Below are 26412 nucleotides of genomic sequence, written 5' to 3' on the forward strand. Positions count from 1 at the left end.
TTGAATAACACAGTCTTCCATCGGAATATGCACACCTGGAAGCCAGAATTTTGAATTTCGAATTTATTTTATTTTTTATTTCATATTTTGTAAAACTTTAACGAATTTTCATCAAGAAACTCAACAATTTCGAAGCAAGCAGTGGCAACGCCGTAGGAAATTAAATATTTTTTTATCTCCAGCGCGCAAGACTATCAGAAACTCTAAGAATTCTGTTTTTAAATATTTTTAGCACGATGTGGCGTTAGCCTAAATGCTCTTGAAACGTATATGTGTGTATAAATCAAAAAGAACGTCTCCTTGGGCGTAATGTAAAATCCGAAAGCTTTAAGATTAAAAAAAAAAATATTTTATTTCATTTTATTTATTTTTTTACAGAGAATGCAGAGAAAAGATTACTTCGCACAAAACGGCAATATAGCGTTACGAATGCCAGACAGAGATATCCTGGTAATTAATTTCATTCTTAAATTAATGTTTTTTAAAGCTCTGTATTTTATTTTACTTAACCTTTTAAAATTAAATTATTTGGTATTTTTCCGTGATTAATACCAAATGAAATTTTTATTGTTTTATTTATTTAATTTTTATAAAATCTGTATGAAACTTCAAATTTTAATTAAAGGTGTTTAAAAAATTTGTGTTAAAAGATCACTTTTGGTCTTCAGTATAAATACGAATTAGCTAATGAAAGGAATAATAAACTTAGGAAAAAAAGGAAATAATTAGATAAAGAAAATGTTTAGACTATGTCGCACAGAAAAGTCGAAAAGGTAGTAAAAGTTTTAGTTTTTAAATCGTGAAAGAAATATTTAAGAAAATAAAATCTATACCTCTAACTTGTTTTCTCAAAATAAATTAAAGAATTTTATGAAAAAAGTTTTAACTCTAGAACTGAAATGAAGTTACTACAAATTCAAAATCTGTTTATATTTACGTTTCCCATACAGCAGAATTCCCAATCACTAAAGCATGCAGTATGCTTTATTAGAAGTAACCAAAATATTAAAATGTTTCCTTTAAAAATTCGTATTAAATTAATGAGTATTCATGCCGTTCGCATATAAAATTTTAAGAGAAATTTACAGAGTGAATTTGTTGATTTAAATCTCTTTTAAATATTGTTATAAATAGCAGTTTAAGATTATTCGACCAAACTTAAGAAGCAATTGCAAAAATAAATATTTTCGTTATTGCAGATTATTGTGAAATTTTTATTTGTGAAATTATTATTTGCGAAATTATTATTTGCGTGTGTTATTATTTGCCCCAGCAAAATATTGTTACGTTTTCCTTTAGGTACGCACTTGTTCATGCATTTATAGTGAATAACAACGACACTTGATGAATACTTCATCATGTGTCGTCGTTATTCACTATAACGCAATTTGTTAGCCAATATTATTCAAGATGCCGCAGCACTCACTTACTGACTCGCTCACTCGCTGACCCTCTCGCTCACTGACTATTAGCTGACTCGACTACTCGGTTCAGTTAAGACTCGCGATCGACTCGCTAAACAAGACACTGAATGACTTTCCGCATACCAGCAGGGTTTATATAGCTTGTGGCCTGTGTTCCAGAACATTCTGGGCCATACCTGTAAGAATTCCCTCCAGAAGGTCCTCCATCTGTCTAGGCATATGGCCAAGTGTCGCTAAATGGGCGATTTATCGCCAAATATGGCAACCAGGCCTTCCCTTACCATTTTATGGCAACCCTTAACCTGCTTTGCTGGGAAGCTATCTTACCGAGGCTGGACATTTTGTAACGACATTAATTGGGAATATATTTGCGAATATTGAGTGTATGTTTTCACAGCGTATGAAAACGTAAGGGATATTTTATTAGCTGAAATATTTGCTCTGCTTGGGCGATATAAAACTGTTAGATTTTTGTGTTCACATAATTTTCCCCTCAGCAGTACTGCCAGAATATTTCAGAAATTCTTTATCTATATTTGAAAAATTTTAGAACTGGAAGTAGACGTCTCACATATTTATATAAGGAAATAAAATCGTCTATTGCAGGATAAAATCGGCAGCCACCTTTTTCGACCATTCTATACAGAAAAATGAGTTACGAAATATGGAAAGAAAAACATAGAGGAGATTGGCGACTACAGTTTTCTTTTCCCATTATTTAATTTGTTTCTCTTATGCAAACTGACATTTTGAGAAAACTGTATCAGAACTAGTTCAGCATCTTTTCCGCATAGAACATGACAGTTTTAATCAGCAACTACAGTTTTCTTTTCCCATTATTTAATTTGTTTCTCTTATGCAAACTGACATTTTGAGAAAACTGTATCAGAATTAGTTCAGCATCTTTTCCGCATAGAACATGATAGTTTTAATCAGCAACTACAGTTTTCTTTTCCCATTATTTAATTTGTTTATTTTATGCAAACTGAAACTTTGAGAAAACTGTATCAGAATTAGTTCAGCATCTTTTCCGCATAGAACATGATAGTTTTAATCAGCAACTACAGTTTTCTTTTCCCATTATTTAATTTGTTTCTCTTATGCAAACTGACATTTTGAGAAAACTGTATCAGAACTAGTTCAGCATCCTTTCCGCATAGAACATGACAGTTTTAATCAGCAACTACAGTTTTTTCCCATTATTTAATTTGTTTCTCTTATGCAAACTGATATTTTGAGGAAACTGTATCAGAATTAGTTCAGCATCTTTTCCGCATAGAACATGATAGTTATAATTTGTATTCCAATAAATCAAAAATTTCAACTTTTTTTTAAAAAACGGATAATCGTATTTCTAATCGTTGACACTTCCATTGAGAGTAATTCTTTCCAAAGTCATTCTTTACTTAAGAAAGCTAGGCTAACGCATTTTATATCTATTCAAAAGTATTTTTCTCCATGCACCCCTTTTCCAATCTCTAGAAAGTCATTTACCCGTCCTTTTCCAAACTACGGCAAAGTGAATAATTGCTGTTTATTATCTACAGATGCAAATGAAACACTTCTCTTAAGGAAATGAGATATCAGAAAATTTAAATTGTAAAATATTGGCAGTGATGGAAAATTACTAGCGGTATTTAAAAATTTAAATTTAGTGACTGTAATGTCACTCCGTCTTCTCTCCGCCTGAATGAAATTATCCATGTTTCTTCATATTTTTAAATGTCTACACACTAGATCACTAACTCTGCATTATTAAGAACTAAAATATGTACACCGCGCAAATAAAAAAAAAGGGGGGGGGCATTTCTATATCTCCTGTTCTACTGGGCCGATTGACGAAATTCAACTTCTCTTTTTCATGTCTCGAAAGCGCTACTTAGGATATGTATTAGATTTATATATAGCATTGTTCTAATATAGGTATTTTGACACAAAATCGGACTTTTTCTCAAATAACATACCAATTTTATTTCCATATTTGGATTCTACGACTCAAATTATGCTTAGATATTAAATTTTGCAATTTTTGGCGACAAATTTATGGGGAAATTAAAAAAAATATTGCATTTTTTTTTTTTTTTTTTTTTTTTTTTTTTTCAGTTTGTGCCTGATTTTTATAGCAGCCTATTTTCCTCTCCTTTTTCCCCGTCATCGTTCTTACTTTCAAAAAATTTTAACAAAGTGCATAAACCACATTTGGCGTTATTATCGCTTATAACAAATATGCCAAATTTCAAAACGCGCGAATATGCAAATTTACGTATATCTTAGAAAATTTTAAATAAAAAAACTCTAATTTTTTGCAGATATGCTTAGAAATACATCTATTTTAAGATGATGGTGAAAATATTATACGCTTTTAATTCGATTTTTGTCGAAAAATTTACAAAAACGTTTTTAAAATACAAATTTTAAAAAAATATATAAAAAAATGGAGGAATTTTTTTGGAATGTACCTAAATTTCTAAATGTGAAAGAAAAAGAATCAAATATGTTTAATAAAATATGAGATATTAATAAATATATACCAAATTTAATTAACATGGAGGAGTAAAAATTTTGAAAACTAATTTTTTTAAAAAAACTACTCGTGCGATTTTTTACAAAACTTGAAAGTTTGGCATAATTTGAGGCGTAAATTCGAAATATGGAAAAAAAATGCCATGTCATTTCAGAAAAGTCCGATTTTATGTCAAAAATACCTTTATTAGATCAATGCTATATATAAATCTAATACATATCCTTAGCCTTGCTTTCGAGACATGAAAAAGGCAAAATGAGTTTCGTTAATCGATCCATTAAAATGGGAGATATAGAACTGTTTCCTCCTTTTTTTTCGCTGTGTACCTACAAAGATCAGACAATAAAGCTGCCATGTTACTGAACCATTAAAAAGGCAAATGTACAAGTACTTTTGGAATATTTTTAAGATTTCAGTCAATTACAGTAAACGATGTTTTTCTATTCTTTTAGGATATCCATGTCCAGAGTTAGGAAGTCCAAAGTTAGGATCCATAAGATGTAACCAAGAAAGAAACATACGGTAAAACTGTTTATATAGTTGAATATTTTATTACCATAGATTATGTGCCTAAAATTTCTCTGTTTAAACAAGAAAAAAAGTTAAATTGCTAATTTAATTTTTATTATAGTAAATTATTGATTGAGCATATTATGAAACTCTGTTATAAATAATTGTCTACCCCAAGAAAACTTCCTCATAGAATGTCTACTGCTGTGTATTTCTGTAAAACTAGCTCTGATGCATTTTTCGTCGCGGCGTCTTGCAAAAATGAATTTAAGTGATCAATTTGCCATATACGTTTTTATCCTTTTTGCTTCAAATATGTTAGTTCCCATGACTAGCAATTCTTCCAAAACAAAATAACAATTAGACATTCGCTTGTTTCACCTGTGCTTGAAAGGTCACCAGCGGCGGAGAGGTAACGTCGCTAAACTCTGGTAGTTCGGTTCGAGGTTCAAATCTCGCGAATGGGCTGGCTGCATGGGCGCTTTCGTAGTTTTCCTTATGCATACTGTGTATACGAGCCAGTTTCTTTTAGAAAGTTCTCCATGAAGGCATCTTTCCCTTAGGCAGATAACCCTCGAGGCTTTGCCGTAATTACATACACCAAAACCTCTGCTTGAAATCTTTAAGAACCTTAACTATAGCGAAGGCCTCCAGTCATACTCGAAAAAGTAGCGCTCGTGGTAGCCAGACAGTAATGTTACTGCTGAAAACTTGCTATTGTTTTCAGATAATATAATAATAATGTAATTAAAACGTGCATGGCCACCCAGACGGTTTAGTGGTTAGGGGAGTAAACCGCTGAGTTGGCTTCCGACCCAGGTATAGATATATCCATGCAGAATTGGTTACCAACTCAGGAGTCAACTAGCTGCCAGGCCGCAGCCCTGGGCAGCTCCGACTGAGCAGACGACCTTTATAAAATGCAAAAAAGAAATATACATGTGCATACAAAGCACTTGAAGAAGAGTACAATCAAAATATATGTATATATACATAAATACCAACTCTGATATAGATATATACACACTTACATACATATATATTCCGAAACAAATAAAAGTATATATACTCTCACTTATAGGTTAGGGGAGCCTACTGCAGTAGATAAGGGCCGAGTTCCCATTCCGGAGAAGGCATGGATGTTTGTAAATGTATAGTGTCTATGCGGCATGGGGAATATAATGCGAGCCGAAAGTCCTCTCGTGTCGTTGGTGGTAGGGGAGAGAGATTGCAAACCTTCGGACCATCCCCCGGGATGGTTTCTGAAAATTGGGGTAGAAGTCCAACTTCCTTGATGCTCTGGCAACCATTCTTCCATGAAATACATGGACAAGACAACAACAGTGAAATGCATGAAATTAAAGCTTACATTCTGAGTGAAATCTCAAAGCTTAATTTTTAAAATTAAAAAAAAAAATGAATGATGGATTTTAAAGTATTTATCAAGAGAGGAAATATAAACGAAAGGTTGTGCATGAAATTTCTTTTTAAGGTGCAGAAAATTCCATTCGTTATTTCTTTACTTAATGAGATCCATAAAAGAGGAACTAGTGGTTCAGCACATATAGTGGTTGGCGACGCTGAATGCTGTACGGATGGTCCTGAAAAATCTCTGGAAATTGAATCTCTGGAAAAGAATTGATGCAGGTAGCCGGATGTTAGGTAGCACGTTTTCTCCTGGGGCAGCCTGGGTAGCGTTAAATCTATTACAATGACTACCACTTTCCTTTTTCGCCTAATGATCCCCAGGTCCAGGACCTGTATTTGTTTGTTTGTTTTTTCATAAAAGAGGAATTATTTTCGTTTTCTTATGAGATACATGAAATTTTAGCTTTCTTACGATATATTTCAGATTTCCATTTATCGTTATTTTACTAGCGATGCGGTTTGTTTTAGTTGTAGAAACCGTGATTTCTTTCACGCCTTAAAACCACAAGGAAAAAATAAACAAAATAATGCTCCAGTAACAGCTAGTATTGCTGGAAAATAGAGATGAATCCAAGATTTTCCCAAATACAGGGTGGTTAGAATTAAGTGACCCTAGTCAGACCACATTGAAAGCCCGGTGGCACAGTGGCTAACGGTATGCGCAGCAGCATTACAGGTCCGGGGCACTGCAGGCCTTGGCCCACTAGGGCTGTTACGCCACAGAGTTTAGTTTAGTTTATTCAGATCACACTAGAACCCGTTCTACTTACTACTATGTTATACAATTTCTGCAATAAAAAATCTGATGTGTGTACCACATGACTTCCTTGTACGGAATATTAAATTATACCCATTTTTTCTTGCATGTCATTTAAACTTATTGGATTAAATTAAATCTACTTTGTCGATAGCGCATAAACCACAATACAATAAATGCACTCTTTAAAATTCACTATATTTGTTTACCATACCAACACTCTGGCGCTCGGTTCACTTAACAGCGTTATATTTCGTTCATTATTTAACTCAGAATGCACAAAATTTATATCATCTTAAGAATTAGATAATCGTTGCCACATATCCTATTCAAATATTATAATAAATATAGTGCAGTGTGTAAAAGAAATTAAGCAAAGAACAACAACAACAAAAAGAAACAGTTTTTCACAAACGATTGAGTTTTTCTCCTTCAATTAATTCAATTCTCACTTTGCGACAAGGCAAAAATACATTAAAACTTATGATGTCTGTATTGAAAATTATGAAGTAAATCTTAAACACTTATTTGGTCGAATAAATTCCAGAATGGATTGAGCAAGATTTTATTCGCAATAATAAAAGAAGGCGTTATCTTTGTTATTGTGAAGTTTACTTTCTCTAGATTGGCAACAAATCTACTATTCTGCTGTTTCAAATGTAAACAAGCAATGGCTACCATGGAAAATATTATTAGGCTTAGCGGCTCTTAAGAACTTTTAAATTGTTGGTAATTCTAAAAATATTGCATACAAATTTACTAAAGGCGTAAAAACCTTAACCGGAAGATAAGAACAACACAATTCAATCATTTTTTCTAAAGCAAAAAATGCACAATTCACAAACATATAAGAGTAAGGAAACTGAGATCACTGAGCCGAGTAACGGAGTGGATATATATATATACATATATTTATATACTTTTGGTGCGGCCAATTGCAACCCAAATACGAGGTGCACATCTGCATATTGTAGCAGTCCTATATACAAAATTTTAACGTTCTGAGGCTACTCGTTTTTGAGTTATGCGAGATACATACGCACAGACGCCACGAAAAATTCTCTTCAGAATTCATTTTAAATTGGTTTTACAATTTTTTTGGGGCAAAAGAGTCCTTTATCCTGTCCTTACGTACAGATGTCACCCAAAATCATCGTTAAATTGCTTTCGATAGTGTTGAAAATGGATATTTGCGTTGAAAAATAATGCCTGAAACTTTTTGCGATTACAATTCTTCCTTTTCGCTTCGTACAAGGAAGTAAAAATAGTTCAAATTTTGACCAGTAGAGTTACAAAATGTGCTCAATGTGAGCTCCATTGACATCAGTTACGTGTTGAAAGCGCATTATAGCGTGTTCAGTGGTAGCGCGAAGTGACTCTGGAGGGATACCAGCAAGATGGCGTGTAATGCTTGCTTTTAACTCAGGTAAAGTGTTAATTCCTCCTCCATAAACACTGTCTTTTAGGAATCCTCACAACCAGAAATTATAGAGATTTAAGTCGAGTGAACGAGGAGACATGCCGGAAAGCTAGTGGTCATAATGCAAATAATAATAACAGTTGTTTCAAGATTCAAGTTAAGTCAAGGTAACAAAGATTAATTGTGTTAAGTTAAAATGAAGAAAAATAAATCTAAGAAAAATATAAATGTAGGAGTAATATTATTTCTCTAAACCAGTTACGTTAAATAAAATGATTAGCGATAAGTTAAAAGAGCTTCTTAACTTTTCTTCATGTCTCGTAAACTATGAAAATCAACAGGATGATGGTAGCGAAGGAATTTCCACTTCTTTCGCTGTCCTTGAAATAGAGTATGTTAAGCACGTTCATAAGCTAACTCGTTCCTTACAATTCCACCGAGATCTGAATCGTGTCACAAGCCTTAACACAATCAAAATAATGCATTCAAAACTTCTGCGATGCAATCTAAATGTTTTGAATGCGGTGAAATGCGAAAGGGTAATAAATGTCTCAGCTGTAACAGTTTGCATTAACCAATTTGATCGGTAGTGTTTACCAGAAGAGATAAAAATCTTAAGCGATATAGAAATTCCAAAACTGCAATAAATGGTTTTATATTCTCTTGAAATCATTTTCTCATACTTTCTCAGGTGATAATTTTTAAAGAATATTATTTCAGCGAGTTACCACGAAGACCTTAAATGCTTTAAGTAAAGCATATAATCAAAGATACACAACAATTATGAAAAGTGTAGAAAAGACACAATGTAAATCTTCACGTCCGTGGTTAGTTTTCCCCAATTAATACAGACAATAGTCAAATTATCGGGTCAGTTTATAAGTTCGTGCGCATTAAGAGTATGCCCGGAATTCACTATGAAGCATTTACTAAAACAATACAGTTTCTAGCCTGTTGAAACTTGTCATCGTTTGACTAACATATTATTCAGTTCATTACCAACTTTCGTAAATATCGAACGCATTTTAGTACCCATAGAAGATGAATATAGATAATCAGTACAAACGTGCTGGGCTACATTTTTTATTTTCGTGTGGTGAATCTGCCAGGTTGGCAGCGATAAAAATTAATAGTGTACATGGTGAACACACTATTAGTGTAAGGACTGCCCAGAAATGGTTTAAAAAATTTAAAGTTGGGAAAAAGCAGTACGGATGATGAACCCGTTCAGAACTGTTAGAACCAAATTAAACGGTTCATTCGGAAGTTTATAGTGAACAATTTTGCCGTCTAAACTCAGAATGGATGAAAAAACGCCTACGATGGGTGAATATCAAGAAAGCGTTGTTTCATCGTGATAACGCTAAACCGCATACGGCTCGAACAACGCTGCAAAAAATGAGTGAATTTAGTTGGGAGCTTTTGCAACATCCTGCTGACTCCCCAGATATTGCCCCGAGTGATTTTCACTTATTTCGTGCCTTTTTTACTGGCAAAAAAAGAAATTCTAAACAGGATGTACACAATGAACTTTAAGTTTTTCATCAAAACCAGAGTCTTTCTACAGCTATGGCATAATAAACCTGCTTGTAGGATGGCGAGACATTGTAGATAATGGAGGAAAATATATAATTGATTAAAATGTTAACCTGTGTTTTTTATATTATTTAAAAATTTACCAAAAAATGCGCACGAATTTATGGACTGACCCAATATAATTTCTGATGAAAAAATGCGGGCCAACCGTAATAATTTATTTGTGACTTTTGAGATACCCCACCGGCCTTCTAAAATCCTTTGAAGCTTTTGAGTAACTTAAAAACCGTTAAATATACGATTTTTAAAGGCATCTTATTTAAAGGTAATTAGGTCAAAATAAAGTAAAATAAAATATTGAAATCGTTCAGTTTTTGAATGAAAAATACGTTAAAGTTTTACAAAATATGAAATAGTAAAACAAATTACACATTCCGGCTTCCAGGTGCCCATGTTCGGGTGGAGGACTATGTTATTCAAAACTGGATGAATCTAGGTGCCGCTGTTTTTTCACAGTGAGAGAAACTTATATACATTCATGTAGATTCTTCAATATTTAATTTCTTTAAATATAATACAGGATGAGAATATTTTATTGGCAACACTTAGAGAAACTTATATACATTCATGCAGATTCTTCAATATTTAGTTTCTTTAAATATAATACAGGGCGATAATATTTTAGTGGCAAGAACTTGAAACGTAATTCGACGCAAAATGCCATTTTGAGACTAATAATAATGGTTGTATATCGTTATTCTGTTAGATCTATACGTAGTTGTCTAATGAACTGTTATTTATCGCAGAACGTGTCGAGGAACATGCTTGCCGGGTTATCGTTTTGAAAATGGTGAAAGAGATGATATTGTGCTAACTTGTCAACGTGGAAGATGGAGGCCTCTTTCCTCTTTCCCTGCATGTGAAAGTGAGTAATTTGAAAACTAAAACCGAGTGAAATACTATATGTTTTACGCAGATGTTTTAACAAATTTGCTGAAACAATGTGTTATTTTAATCACAATGGATTAGGCAATAATTAAATAATTCAATTAATTAAAATAACATTTCTTGCAAAGAGAATTATTTTAAGATATATAAATACTGAATTTTATTTAATTCAACAACATTTATAATATAATTAGGGTAATTTATGTTAAATTATGAAAATGTATGAAATAGAGGAATAAAGGCCTTAAAAACCTATTCCTGTTTGCTGCTGTGATTTTACATTGCTGAATTATGTGAATTTACGTTGCTGCAATTTACGTTGATGTGTTTATGTCACAATGCACTCGAATAGTGCCTTGTGACATAAACCATGACCTTCGTGAATAGAGAAATCCAGTTGGCCGTGTATAAACACACTTAGTACCCATGGATGACATCTTGGATTTAGTTACATTTTCAGGGAAAGTTAGTATTAGTGAAGAGGAAGCGCAGGATTAGGTGAATGGAGACAATACGGTTTCCGTCACATCCTTTCAAGATGACGATGAATAAATCGGTCATGTACTGGGAAAGAAGTTAAATGATGAGTAGTAGCAAGTGTATGAAAATGAAGCATAAAGAGCTTCAAAGAATTGGAGCTCGGAAGCGAATGAAGCAAAATGAAGTAGAAAATTAGAGCAAGAAAGTTACTTGGAAGAAAGCTGATGAAGGATTGTAGGCTTTCTTCAGATTTGCCGAAAAATCTTCATCTCTGTCAGCACATGATGTTATGAACTTCATTGTACAAAGAGCAAATTTTTAAAATTACGCTGATGAGATTTTAGTCAGGCAGGCATTCGAAGTTATAAGCTATGACACTAAGAAATTCATAAGTTTCATGTGACAATAAATATAGTAATTTTAAAATGTTGTTTAGTTTTGCTTTCTTGAAGTATGAAATCATATCTTTGTATTTTAATTTTAAACAATCTGTACGATTTTCCAAATTATTTATTTAATTGTGGCCGGTAGATAAAAAACATGGCAGGCTGACTTCGCATGTTGCAGTTTTTACAGATGGTATCATAAAGCATAAACAAGTTCCAGAAATACGTAGAATCATCAGATTTATCGATGTAGAAGACATGAAAAATGTACTATGCCCTCGCCAGCTTTCGAATACCGGACCTCCCGATTTGCTACACGGACGGCTTAATTTCTAAAAGTGCCCGGCACCGGAAGTGCTGGACCCCTATGCAAGACCGTCAGGGAAGAGGAACAAGAGTGAATAAATAATTAAAAGGGCCATTAAAATCATTAATAATGTAAAAAATTAAATAGTTAATTATTAATAAATCAATTAATAATTATTAATATTAATAATTAACACTTACATTGTTACTTAATTATTAATTGTTAAATAATAACTAATTAATTATTAGTCATTAAAATAATTAAATAATTAAAGATTAAAGTGGTAAAATTAATTGTACAGAGATAAATTAAAATTTAATAAGCGATTTTATTATAATCTCTACATATTGTTACGAATTTGGTATTTAAAAAGCTAATGTTAGTTCAATTATAAATTAAATGGTTTTATTTCTCGCGCAGTGCAGCGCGTGACGAATATTAAAAGAAAGCTAAGCCGGAAAAATTAAAAATACAAGAGCGCGTGCGTTAAATAAATAAATATCTCTTTTTGATTTCGAGAAAGTGCTGGAAAATTCTAGCGCGTGATTTTAAAATCTTATAAAAGGAGGAAAACATCTCAGTTTGTAGAGTTGCTTAGTTTGTTGTTGTTTAGAAAACTGCTCTTGTTGATTGTAGCGAATTCGCGGATTAGCGTTCTTTAGCTGTTTTGAATGACGTTCTATTGGACATGTGAGTAGTTAAAAGATAACTACTGTGAGATATTGTAATACTGCATGATAATTTGAGAAAATTTAAGCATTTTTGTTGTGATAATAATAAATTTTTGTTCATTTTCCATCGGACTTGTGCATTAATTTCATAACGAACCCGTACGCACGCAACAATTTTTGGTGTCAGAAGTGGGATTTGAATGCCAATAACAAGAGCGATAGAAGAACAATTCAGGCAAATGATGACTGCATTTGCTGCTTTCCAAGAAAAGATGGAAGGAGCCGTCAACTCCGTTAAAGAAAAAATTAAAGGCGAGATGAAACTGGGCCAAGAATGCGTTAAGGAAGAGATGAAGGCCATTCAAGCTGGTCAATGAACTTTTAAAGACGAAATAAAAGCCGTACAAGTAAAGATTGAAGAAAGTCAATACGAAATGAAAAGAGAAATTGCCTGCATAATAGAAACCAAATTCGATGCTATGGAAGGTAGAATAGATGTGGTTGAAAATAAAGTTGGGCAAATTGAAGAAAAGGTTTCTTCTGTCAAAGATGAAATAGAAGATAGAGTGTCGGCTGTGGAGCGACAAGTCGAAGGAAGAGTTTCGGCCTTCCAACAACAAATTGAAGAAAGAGTTTCTGCCGTCCAAGGACATATTGAACAACAAATCGAAGACAGAATTTCTGCTGTCGTCGCCAAAGAAGTTGACACATTAAAGAAATTCGTAGCGACGGCAGGGAGCACTTCGGATGGTTTAAAATTTCTACCCATGCCTGCTGGTCCCTCTCTAAAGCTATCGACATATGATGGGAAGACCTCCTGGCAGGTGTATAAGACACAATTTTCTATCGTGGCGGATGCGAATGGATGGGATTCCCAAGCTAAGGCCTGTCATCTCGCCGCTTCTTTAAGAGCCGACGCAGCGGATATCCTTCAGACTCTTCCCGAAAACAAAAGGTTAGAATTCGAAGCTCTGTCCGGCGCCTTGGAGCTGCGCTTCGGGGAGAAATGTTTAAAAGACTACAGCAGGCTCCAATTAAAATCCCGTCAACAGAAGCTCACCGAAACACTTCAGGAACTCGCCACGGATGTTGAAAGGCTGTCACATCACGCCTTTTCGGAATGCCCGACAGAAACAAGGGAAATCCTGTCCTTGCAATACTTTATCGACGGCATCCGAGATACTGAAATACAGAAAGCTCTACGAATGGCGGATGTAAAAGATTTAAAAAGTGCTCTAGTGTACGCCATGAAATTTGAGGCAGCCCAGCAAGCCACTCGTCGAGACCGCCACCCAGTCAGAGCTGCTCAAGTCCAGGAGCCAGGGGATCAAGTCACCGCTCGACTTGACGATTTAACTAGACAACTGAACGCCTTGAGACGGAATATTGGTGAGAAGAAACCGACCGTAAAGTGCTGGAACTGCGGTGCTGAAGGACACATCCGAAGAAACTGCAGAACACCCCAGGGCACGGATGCTAAGACCGCTCCTAACAAACAGCAGGGAAACTAATTAGTGGCCATCTCGCGGGGCGGAGGTTGCCAGATCATGAAAAGCCCAGTTTAAAGCGCTTCAGATTTCTGTAGTGACAGGCGGCAGTAATGGACTTTTCATAATAGGACATATTAATGGAGTTCCCTGCAATATGACGATAGATACAGGAGCCAACGTTACCATCATCCGAAAAGATTTGGCTCAACAACTGGGAAGCAAACTTATCTGGACGCCGCCCTGCGTTACCCTACAGACTGTGTCCGGTGAGAAGATCAACATCGATGGAAAAGTAAATGCTAACATCACGTTTGGAAGTGCCGCTTACCATCACACAGCATATGTAGCAGAGATCACTGATTCTTGCATACTCGGATTGGACTTTCTAAGGAAATACAATTTTTCCTTGGACTTTTAAAAATAACGAATTGCATTCTACATCTGAGGACATAGTGTTATTTGGAGTCAATGATGAAGTTAAATCTGTCCATAAAATCATAGCACAAGACAATATCACAATACCGGCAAGAACAGAAATTTTACTTCCTGGATCCATAGCCGAAAACAGAAATTTCCGCTACGGCATCATAGAATATCCCAATAACTGTAATAGCCCGAAAGGAGTACTAGTAGCCTCAACACTCGTCGACCTATCGAGAATGGTTATCCCGGTGAGAGTCGCCAATGTAACTGAGAAGGGGAGAATTATTAAGAAAGGTAAAGTGGTTGCAGCATGTACTCCAGTAACCACCGTTGAAAGAAAGAGTAACATCCAAGAATCCGTGTCCTCAGAGAGAATTACATCGGAGTTATTGCAGAATGCACAATTAAACGATAAAGAGAGGAATGCTGCCGATCGCGTCATTAAAGATCTTCAAGTTGTTTTCTCCCGCTCGTCTTCTGCGTGGGTCGAGCTAGTTTGACACAACATAGAATAGATACCGGCGATCATCCCCCGATCAAGCAACATCCAAGACGTCTACCGTTTGCTAAACAGGAAGAGGTGCGAACACTGTTAAAAGATATGGAAGAAAGCGATGTCATCGAGCCTTCAGTAAGTCCATGGGCATCTCCCATCGTCCTAGTCAGAAAGAAAGACGGATCAACAAGATTTTGCGTCGACTATCGCCGGTTGAATGAGGCTACGAAGAAAGACGGTTACCCTCTTCCTAGAATTGACGACATTCTAGACACTCTTTCTGGCAGCAAGTGGTTCTCAACACTTGATTTAAAGAGTGGGTATTGGCAGGTAGAAATACAGCCTGAAGACCGAGAAAAGACGGCATTTACTACGGGACAAGGGCTTTGGCAATTCAAGGTGATGCCGTTTGGACTGTGTAATGCGCCGGCAACATTCGAACGTCTTATGGAAACTGTTTTGAAAGGCCTTTCCTACGAAGCCTGCCTGATGTACCTGGACGACATCATCATCGTCGGAAAGAGTTTTGAAGAACATTTAGAAAATCTTAGGAATGTGCTTCAGAAACTGAAAGAAGCCAATCTGAAGCAGAGTCCCGCTAAATGCAAATTGTTCCGAAAGGAAGTGACTTACCTGGGACATGTCATCTCTGAAGAAGGTGTGCGCACGGATCCTGAAAAGGTATCAGCCGTTAAATCCTGGAAACGTCCCGAAAATGTCCATCAGCTGAGAAGCTTCCTAGGGCTTTGCACCTACTATAGGAGATTCGTGAAGGACTTTTCTTCCATTGCAAGACCCCTACACAAGCTGACAGAGAGCAACCAAAAGTTCTTGTGGACAAAAGAATGCGAGGATGCATTTAACAACTTAAAGGAGGCTTTAACATCTGCTCCAATCCTGACGTATCCTCAGCTTGACCGACCATTTATTCTCGACACCGACGCGAGTAATGAAAGTGTTGGTGCTGTTTTGTCCCAAGAAATAGACGGCCAAGAACGTGTAGTGGCATACTGGAGCAAGTGCCTGTCTAAACCGGAGAGGAATTATTGTGTCACCAGGAAAGAGTTGCTCGCCATAGTCAAAGCTGTAGAACAGTTCCATCACTATCTATACGGCAGAAAATTCCTGCTCCGCACCGATCATGCATCATTGACCTGGCTTTTAAATTTCAAGAATCCTGAGGGTCAAATAGCCAGGTGGATACAGAGACTCCAAGAATATGACATCACTATCCGTCATCGTAAGGGATCATCACACGGAAACGCCGGCGCCCTGTCTAGAAGACCTTGCCAAGAAAGCTGCCGATATTGTTCCAGGGTGGAAGCGAAATACGAGCTGCTGACTCCGGTCGCAAGTCAAATTACAACATCAACATCGGCTGATCGAGAACCGGATGATGGATCTTGGAGTGATGATGAAATCAGGAAAGACCAGCTGGAAGACCGCGACATTAAACCCATAATTGATTTAATGGAGTCATCAAACAGAAAACCTACCTGGCAGGACATTTCTATCTGTAGTCCTACAACCAAACAATATTGGGCACTCTGGGATTCACTTCACATTCGAAACGGCGTCTTATACCGGAAATTCGAATCGGATGATGGGAAGACGTTCCGATGGCAACTTATACTTCCAAGATCCCGCATTCCTGATGTCCTTAAAGAGTTACATAGCACCCCTACTGGAGGTCACTTTGGAATAACGAAGACTTTGCAGAGAGTTCGTGAGCGCTTTTACTGGAATAATGCAAAGGATGACGTGCAAAAGTGGTGCCGATCTTGCGATGCCTGTGCAGGTCGGAAAGGACCGAGGAGACGCAGCCGAGGCAAGCTGCAACGTTACAACGTAGGGGCGCCTTTTAAACGTATCGCCTTTGACATCCTGGGACCTCTGCCACGAACTGCTGATGGCAACAAATACATACTCGTTGTCATTGATTACTTCACCAAGTGGCCTGAAGCTTATCCTATTCCTGATCAAGAGGCTGTCACAGTAACTGAGGTAATGATACAGCACTGGATTTCCAGGTTCGGAGTGCCTCTTCAGTTACATTCCGATCAGGGAAGGAATTTTGCCTCGGCAGTAATCAAAGAACTATGCAAACTACTCGGCATTGACAAAACTCAAACGACGCCATTGCATCCCCAGTCGGACGGCATGGTAGAGAGGTTCAATCGAACCATCCTTAATAACCTCTCATTAGTGGTTTCCAGAAACCAACAGGACTGGGACAAGAAATTACCACTCTTTTTACTGGCTTACCGCAGTGCTGTCCACGAGACTACCGGCTATTCTCCATCACAGATGCTCTTCGGTCGTGACCTTCGTCTGCCTTGTGATCTATTGTTTGGCCGCCCTCCGGATGCTCCTTCATCGTCTGAGGAATATATTCAAGTTTGAAGTGATGCACAACTTTGCACGAGAGCGAGTCAACTTGGCGACGGAGAAGATGAAGACCCGCTACGACACAAGAGCTACTGAACATCAGTTCCACGAAGGAGACAAGGTGTGGTTGTGGAATCCGACTCGACGGAAAGGACTTTGTCCGAAATTACAGTCACCTTGGGATGGCCCGTATACAGTCCTAAAAAGGCTGAATGACGTCGTGGTTCGGATTCGTAAGTCTTCGAACTCTAAACCTAAAGTCGTTCATTACGACAGGTTAGCTCATTACTATGGCCATAATACGTAATGTAAATAATTGTAAATAGTATCAGACCATGGTCCTTTTTGTTTATAAATGTGTATTTGATTTGATTTGTATTTAGTATTTGATTTGCATTTAGTATTTGATTTGTATTTAGTATTTGATTTGCATTTAGTATTTGATTTGTATTTAGTATTTGTTTTGTATTTAGTATTTGATAGCATTTGATTTGTTTAAGTTAGTTATTGCATTTATTGTTTATATTGTTTGATATTGTAATGTAATGTTTATGCCTCAGTTGCATTTATGCCACAGTTGTAAGTTTAGCTTCCTGTCCAGGGATTGTACTGCCCGGGACGTGCAGTCCTTGGGAAGGGGGCAGTGTTACGAATTTGGTATTTAAAAAGCTAATGTTAGTTCAATTATAAATTAAATGATTTTATTTCTCGCGCAGTGCAGCGCGTGACGAATATTAAAAGAAAGCTAAGCCGGAAAAATTAAAAATACAAGAGCGCGTGCGTTAAATAAATAAATATCTCTTTTTGATTTCGAGAAAGTGCTGGAAAATTCTGGCGCGTGATTTTAAAATCTTATAAAAGGAGGAAAACATCTCAGTTTGTAGTAGTTGCTTAGTTTGTTGTTGTTTAGAAAACTGCCGTTGTTGATTATAGCGAATTCGCGGATTAGCGTTCTTTAGCTGTTTTGAATTACGTTCTATTGGACATTTGAGTAGTTAAAAGATAACTACTGTGAGATATTGTAATACTGCATGATAATTTGAGAAAATTTAAGCATTTTTGTTGTGATAATAATAAATTTTTGTTCATTTTTCATCGGACTTGTGCATTCATTTCATAACGAACCCGTACGCACGCAACAATATAATAAAACAAAGAGTCTGTCTGTGTGTGTGTCTTTCGTTTGCGCTGCGCGTAAGCTAATAGACCCGCGGCTACAAAATTTGGTACATAGGTGCATCTAGACAAGAGCCAGTGCACCTTGAAACGATTTTTTGAAATTCGAATTAGAATTTCTTTTATTTTATGTTTTGTGACGAAATCGTGTCATTTTGAGACATATTGGGCTATAGGAAAGCGAGATTTTACTCTACACACTCCATTTTCACATCGTCATGAAACGTAGGCACTTAGCTATTTTACGAACTTAAAATAAATTTCGTGTTTCAGTAAATCGATTAAATACGAATTTATTTAACAAAGGAAGCTTAAAACCTTTTCAACGGGATTTTTTCTAAAAAGGTTTATTTTTTAAAAAGTACGGTTTATTTATTTATTTTGATTTTTGGACACGTTAAACTTTCATCCTTGCGACTGCTTTTACAAAAAGAATTTTGGAAAAATGATTATGTTTTGTATTTTTAAAAATTTTTTAAATGAAGCTTTCGAGTACACTTCTCACATCTCAAATCTTTAAAAATGTGATTTTGGCAACAATTTTCCTTTCTTATTGTTGTTGATAGATTTGTGATGAAATCGCATCATTTTGAATAGTTTCATTCTTTTAGAAATATGGGTTTGGCAACACTTTTTCATCGTATTTCTTATGTCACTGTTTTTAAGAGATTGGCATATTTCATTGCCATTTATATATATATATATAGAATACATTTTTATTGATTTTTTTATATAAAGGTGTTCTGCATATTAAAATTCTGCGCGAAATTTTATGTTGAGTTGCTTTCATATTATTTTTTGCTTATTTCACTGTTTGTAAGATATTGAAAAGTTTTGCATGATTTTTTTTCTTCAACAGAAAGTTCGTTAATTTTTTAATTAGGATAATTAATATTTGTGTTAAAGGATATAGCTTAAATTTTTTCTCTTGAAAATATAAGATAAAATATCATTAATTATACTTTGTTTTTCAGAATTTTTTATTTTTTGCATTCTTTTATGTTACTTATTGCACATTTCACTGTTTTTAAGATATTGAAAAGTTTCGAGTGATTTTTTTAGGAAACAAAGTTTTTAACCTCATTTATACCATTTGAGTTCTTAAGATTTTCCAAAGGGAAATTGGTTAATTTATTTATTAGGATAATTAATATTTGTATTAAGGGATATTGCTTATTTCATTGTAATTTTATTATACGTAATAACTTTTTTATGAGGTTGTTTTGCAAAGTAAAATTCTACGCAGTTTTTAAATTTAACGTTTGGTGTTCCCTTCAGCCATTTTCCCGTTACATTGAAAAGACGAAGGCTGGCACCGAAGCTGCTAGTTTTATTAATAAAAATAAAATTTTCAAGATCCGATTTCTACTGAAATTTTTGTTCCGTTATAAGGTATTTCTCCCGCCTTCCTAGCATGCCTTAATGGTGTGGTGGTCCGCACGTTGGGCGCGTATTCCAGAGGTCCGTGTTTCAATTCCCGGTGAAGGCGTTGCTCATTTTCGTCCCTCCTACTACCAAAAAATACCTAATGTTTCTACATGGTTACATAAAAGAAGTGCCGGAGCCTTCTTATTTAGAGCTCCGGTGCTCTCCGTCTAGAATTGTGATTTATCCGAAAAACTAATAAGTACCGGCACAATTTAAGCTCTGTGTGCTATCCACTTTGCACCACGAAGGCCCTTGATAAGGAGGGAGAAAATACTTGTATGCTTTCGATTTTAAAAGCCAACTGGTGAGAAAGTTATCTAGTAGCCAAGTCCTGGTGGTGGCAGATTGTCGTCTACCGCCTTTTAGTTAAGGCGCCATTTGTAGAATCTTTGCGGAATGTTTTGACTGAGAAATATGAAGAAATCCACACTGCTTTCGCTGGGATTCGAACACCAGGCCTCCCGACTGCTAGCCGAACGTGCTATCTATTTACACCATGAAGAAAATTGGAATGGAGAGAGGAAGTAACATATAAATATATATTCAATTATCTGGAAAATTCCTTTACTGAAATCCGCGAGGTCCTGTTGCTGCCCATTGAAATTGATTTACTGCTTTTAGTATGTATTCAGGTTTTGGTATCAAATGCATTTCATCAATTGTATTCACTTGACATGCAAACTTTCTTCAACTAACTCTTTTTTTTTCGGAATCGAATCATTATTTATCATATAAAACCTTCAGTTCTTTCTGCGTAAAGGAATTCTATAAGTATATCCTTCTCGACTTGCCTAGAATCGAAAATATTTTGTAACATCACTTCTCATGTAGCAATAATAATATAATAATAAATAATAATAAAGGAAAGAAAAAACAAAAAAATCTGAAATGTTTCAGATTTTAAATGACGTGCAAAGAAGCGTTTTTTTTTTTTTTAACATTTTGTCTGTTACTTTTATTTATTAAATATCACGTTCTTTGCACTTAAACCATAAAATTCAGTTCAAGAGAAATATCGCAAAATAGTTTTAAATTGAGCATATCTTTAGAATTTCCGATACACGGTCTCACGCGCTGGAAATAAAAATGTTTTTTCTGTACAACGTTGCCATTGCTCGCTTTGAAATCATTGAGTTTGTTAACCAAAAATTCGTTAAAGTTTTACAAAATACGAAATCGATAACAAAACAAATTCCAAATTTCAAATTTGGGCCATATTCGCAGTAGGATTACGTCATTCAAAATTCGATGGCTCTATGTACCTTTGTTTTGTCACAATGCGAGAAATATACATACATTTATGCAAATTTTACCTTATTTAATTTTTTCAAATAGAATGCAGGACTCTAACATTGGGTGGCAACAGTTTGAAAAGTGAAACGGACATTTATAATGAATCAACGCAAAATCGCAAAACGAAAACAATAGTCCTTCAGGGATAAAGCCCCTTTGGACTAATAAAATAAAGCAATTTTCATGAATTTTGGAGAACGGGGTCTTAATTTGAGAATTTTCCTGGTGTGTTCATTTCCGATAGTATAAATAATATCTGTACATAATATGATAAATGAAAACAGCTGAAAATGTAATATAGCATATATACATACACTCGATGTGTGACATAGAAAAAACCTAAATCTATCTAAATATGTAGTCTAAATATGTAGCTTGAAAACAGAGTAGAGTTGATGATGCTATTCCATACCACTCCTCTATCCATGTTTCATATGTTTTGATAGCAATAGTACTAGTTGTTATTTTTGAGTGTTTAAAAAGACACTGTTGTATATTTTACAAAGCTTTTGGCAACTGAAACGCTGATATATATTTTAGCGATCTACATTTGCCATTTTTAGAAGGTCTGTGCAAAGTTTCCTCTCAATGGATAAGTAAGTGGAAAATTAAAATACCAAGCAGACAGTATGATTTACTTTCATCGTAATATGACATACATATATCTGCACGTGAGACATTATTATTTTCTGCAATGTTAACAGTAATGGAGTATTCCTCCTAATTTACAGTATTAGTTTTGTTATGTTTCTGCACCAGAATGATTTTATGAAAAACATGAAAACAAATGCTTGTTGCATTTTAGTAATTGAAAAAAATTCGTATGATATTATGGTGATTCCATTGTTTATATCTTTTGAATATTAGCAAGAATATTTCACATCGTATGAGACAATTTATCTGTTTTCTAATTTATATGCATTAAATGCTTATATTCAGACAACACATAAGGATTTAAGAGGATTTAAGTATTTCGAGATATGTATGATATTTACATACCTGTATTTTGAAGCAGACACAAATGCCATTAAGAGATTGTTAAGTTTACGTTATTAATAAATCAAGAATACGTGTAGGAACACTTAACGAAATTGTGTTCAAGGTATTAACTTTGTACTAGTTTGTGATCCCATCGTAGAAATGAAGGTCAAGTATCTGTTGAATATCAAAAAATTACCTAGTAATAGCTAACTCAACTTTTCAAATAAAATGACCTGGAAAAATTTATATCTTCATTCTGTGGAAAGATAAGAAATGAAAACCCCATAAATAAAACTTCGGATTTTTATCTTGTTTAGTGTTTCTTTCGTTCCCTACTGCTAATGATTTTCATCTCGTTAGTTCCATCAGTGGAAGTGCGGTCATAGATTAAGACCGTTGAGGGTATTGGGAGTTCCAACCTGCTTTCGATTCCATTCGAAAGGGCTTGCTGCATGGTTGATTTTCATGTTTTTCCCAATGTGCAAGGCGAATACGTACCAGTTTCCCTCAGAAAGTCCTCTACGAAGGCATTTCTATCTTTAGGCAGATAGCCCTTTGGAACTTTTGTATATTAACCTAACCACGCTCGGCCTTTGTACGAGTTTCTGGCTAATGTTTAGAGTTTCTCCAGTGTCGAATAAATAAGAAATAATTTTCCTTAGAAAAAAATGCCGATAGCAGAGTTTTTTTGTACTTTGGTACAGAGTTATTTACCGCGCCATGCACGTCTGTCATCTATCTGTCTTGTACGATTTCAATTTTTTGTTACTAAGTTTGAAAAGGAAAAATGGTGATTACAGGAAAATGTTCTGGAGTGCAGTGTTTAACGGTGTGAGAAGCTGGTGTTCCTCTTTAATTAAATATTTGTGTCTTCTAATAGGCGAAGGATATTGTGATCTTGAATTGTCTGGCGGCGGTTCTTTCAATTGTACTGCTGGTGTAACAGGAACTCGCTGCGATGTCATCTGCAGTGGACGGCAAATTAGAAGACACTTCTGTTACCCTGGAAGGAACTGGGAACCTCCATTACCATATTGCATTCGTCCTAAAGGTATTCTTTTGGATCAGCTTACCATTCTTTAATTAGTTGATGATTTGATTTCAGCCAAGAATATTAGCGCATTTCTAATCCTAATTATCAGCTAGGCCCTCATTTACTTTTCGAATTTTTTTTTTAATAGAATAAATTTGAATAGACATTTTACATTAGTTGTTCTTCTTTTTCTAGAGATTTGCTTTCAAAAGTCTCATGTGTAACTTCCTGTTTATTTATTAATGCAATTTTCCAGTTTAGTTTTTATTAAAACATTTTTTCAATGACTTCAAAGAGAGATGTATTATAGAGATAACCTTACTAATATAAACAAATACCTCCTATATATTCTTTAGTTATTAGAGTTATATTTCAAACTCTTTAAAATTTTCATGAATGTAAGTATTAAAATTAATGGCTTCAAATTATGTTTTGCAATACTGCATAACTTCAAGAGGTATTACGATATGCATGTCGAAATATAATTACATTTATCAGTTTAGCGATTTACCGTGTAGATGGCATTTTATTAAGTCATCTTTCTCTCTCTGTGACTCGCCATATATGTATACGTAGAGGCGACATTAATCAGCATTCACAAGAAATGAGAAAGCATCTCGCAGTCATGAATATCCATACAAATAATACTGACACTGTAAAATCCCGCATACATAGTTCATATCACCATATGCTTGAGAAAAAATATACGCGTGGAAGTTGCAACTCTTCCTAACGACTCTCTCTGATACAGTCATTTCTTAAAATGACTAATATTTCTGAAAATAGAAATAAATATCGTTAGATATGATAAAGTTTATAAGATACTGAGCTCTGTGTAAGATCAAAATCATCTGAAACAAAGGGTAATCATCTCACGAAAATTTCAGAAAAAGCTTTTTCACTATTCTGGATCCCTACCAAAAAAAAAAAAAAAAAAAAAAAAAAAAAAAAAAAAAAAAAAATAATAATAATAATAATAATAATAATTTAAAATTTCTCTCGAATCACAAATGGTTAATATTATGCATCCCATTTTAAATTCTTGTAAGAGTGTTATCTTTTATAATTATATTTAATCATTAAATACTTATAATTATATTTAATCATTAAATACTTATAGTTATATTTAATCGCTTCCCAAATATCTCACCAAAATTAAGGGATTAAAATCTATCTAAATGTGTTTGTAAATTATAAGTATTAAAATGCATATAAATACGCTTACAGGTTATAGTGATTAAAATACACGTACTTGTACATAAATCATTAGGGTAAAAAGGCATGCGTATTTTAACCTTTATAATTTACATAAAATAACTACATTAGATTCTTGTAAATTATTTAACAATTTAGTGAAAATTCATGGGTAATGAGTTTCATTTACAAAAACAAGACATAGCACCGAATTTTTACTTTCATGAAAGTGATATAGTATCCGTTTCTGGTTATTATTATGATTTCTTTCCTTAGTCAGAAACTTATAATTATAATAGAGAATTAAGAACAAATTTACAAATAAGTTAGTAAATTTCTAATAACGTCACAGCATTATAACCAGAGAACGCTCTTCTATAGAAGAATATTTAAGGTCCGTTTACTTTTACCGTTCTATCTTTAAGGTCCGTTTACTTTATTCTCAATGGCATCAGCGGAGCTGATCTATGTACGGGATTTTGATCTAACTGATCTAGCGCCTTGACTTGATACTCGCTTGAACTCTTTTAAGAAGCGTCAGCTTGTGATAGCTAAAAAGCGGGAGGGAGATCGTTTTGCTTTGTTTTGTTTTCAGTTTGTTTCAGATTGTTTATCGTGAACTTTAAGTTGTTTTATATATATCATATTTTCTGATGTATTATATGCTCTTAATTATAATGTAGCATTTAATTATATAATGCAGAAAAATTGTACAATATTTAAAACAAAATCAGAAAAAAAAAATATAAGTATGTTTGATTATCAGCTTTTTTATTCGTTAAAATTCGTTTATGATCTACTGCTTTTTCTTTTTATAAAATTTCATGTACCTAATTTTCTTCGGTGCTATTTCAGATTAAATTCTTTGCCAAAAATTTCAAAAGAATGAAAAGTACTATAGGTTTTGGGCTTCCCTGTTCCGAGAACTAGCTCACTACAGGTCGACTCTGCCTTCGGGCACGTCGTGGAGGTTCAACCTCCACTATTACCCTCCAGCAGAGCCGCGCACCACCTGGATACGTCACCGGGCAGCACCGGTCGTCAATTGCTCCTGCCAGTCGCCCGGGGAGCCCGTCGCGGCGGGACATTACCCAGCGACCCCGGGGGAAATCCCCCCGGGTTACTAGCACCACGCCGCGCTAGGACGTGCCAGACTCCGAGGCCGGCCAATAAGTGACCTTTCCCAGAGCCTTCAGAACCACCAAGTTCATAAATTTTATACCACCGTGGCCGAGACTGCCTAGGTACAGATCCTAGCCAGTAGCTTCGCAGAGTTCTCTACGTCGACCCCCGGGGCGGATGAAAAGTACTATATTTATTCTTTGATATATACTTTACATAAAATTTAATTACTTTGCATCCAGCAGTAGGTTTTATCATAATTATGTTGTGATAAGGCGGCATAAAGGTTCTTTGTCTAGGATGAGTGGTTTCAGAGTGCAATAGTTTTCACATCAGTGGTGAAATTCTGTACCTTTGTTAATGATTCCGGTTGCAGACTCGAAGGTCACTCCAGTGGACAAACAGGTAAAAGAAGTCTTTCCATCAGGGTCACGAGGTGGACATTTTGTTATGTATGAGTGAAAAAATATGAGAAAGTTCAGCGCAAGTAAACACAGGGAGATATATAAGGTGGTTTCCTGAGAAGACAGAAAAGACATTCCTGTTTAGAGCTATGGGCATGTTGGCCTGCTAAGAACGAGCATTCCTCGAGCATAATGCATTAGAGCATTTTTCTTATAACAAAATTCTGAAATCAAGGGACTAAAGATATCCAAGTGCTATACTGTCAAGATATGCAACTGTTAAGGTTTTCATCTTATTAAAATTCATGTTATGGTTAAAACTTGAGTTAGAAGTTCATTTCAACCCTGTGTCACAGCACAGGGTTTGCATAGCGGTTTCGGCCACTACACCACAATGTGCACTTTCTGTTTTTTAAATCTGTACTAAAATTTAATTAAGATAGACGTTATCAGCTACTCAATTCACTTGATGTTCCATAGTGTAAACTAGAGCTGACAATACTGGAAAAAGTAAATAATTTAGTATTTTGAAGGAGCTCTGCAATAACAATGCCAGAATTTCCTCTATATATATATACTAGCTTATATCCACC

General features: G+C 35.1%; 1 protein-coding gene across 3 annotated transcripts in view; it reads left to right on the top strand.

The window, feature by feature from the left end:
• LOC118204575 (clotting factor C-like) overlaps window positions 1–26412 on the top strand; it is an 88397-nt gene that overhangs the window by 5087 nt on the left and 56898 nt on the right. For 2 of the 3 annotated variants that reach the window (XM_085814555.1, XM_085814556.1), the window contains exons 4-7: window positions 379–450; window positions 4401–4470; window positions 10406–10524; window positions 22947–23117. In XM_085814555.1, coding sequence (XP_085670681.1) covers window positions 379–450; window positions 4401–4470; window positions 10406–10524; window positions 22947–23117 — 432 coding nt within the window. The remainder of the gene's footprint in view (window positions 1–378; window positions 451–4400; window positions 4471–10405; window positions 10525–22946; window positions 23118–26412) is intronic. The other variant, XM_085814557.1, reaches the window with a different exon arrangement.

The sequence above is a fragment of the Stegodyphus dumicola genome, chromosome 4 (assembly GCF_044657685.1).
Source record: "Stegodyphus dumicola isolate Sdum_Otavi_A_Nest chromosome 4, ASM4465768v1".
NCBI classification, from domain to species: Eukaryota; Metazoa; Arthropoda; class Arachnida; order Araneae; family Eresidae; genus Stegodyphus; species Stegodyphus dumicola.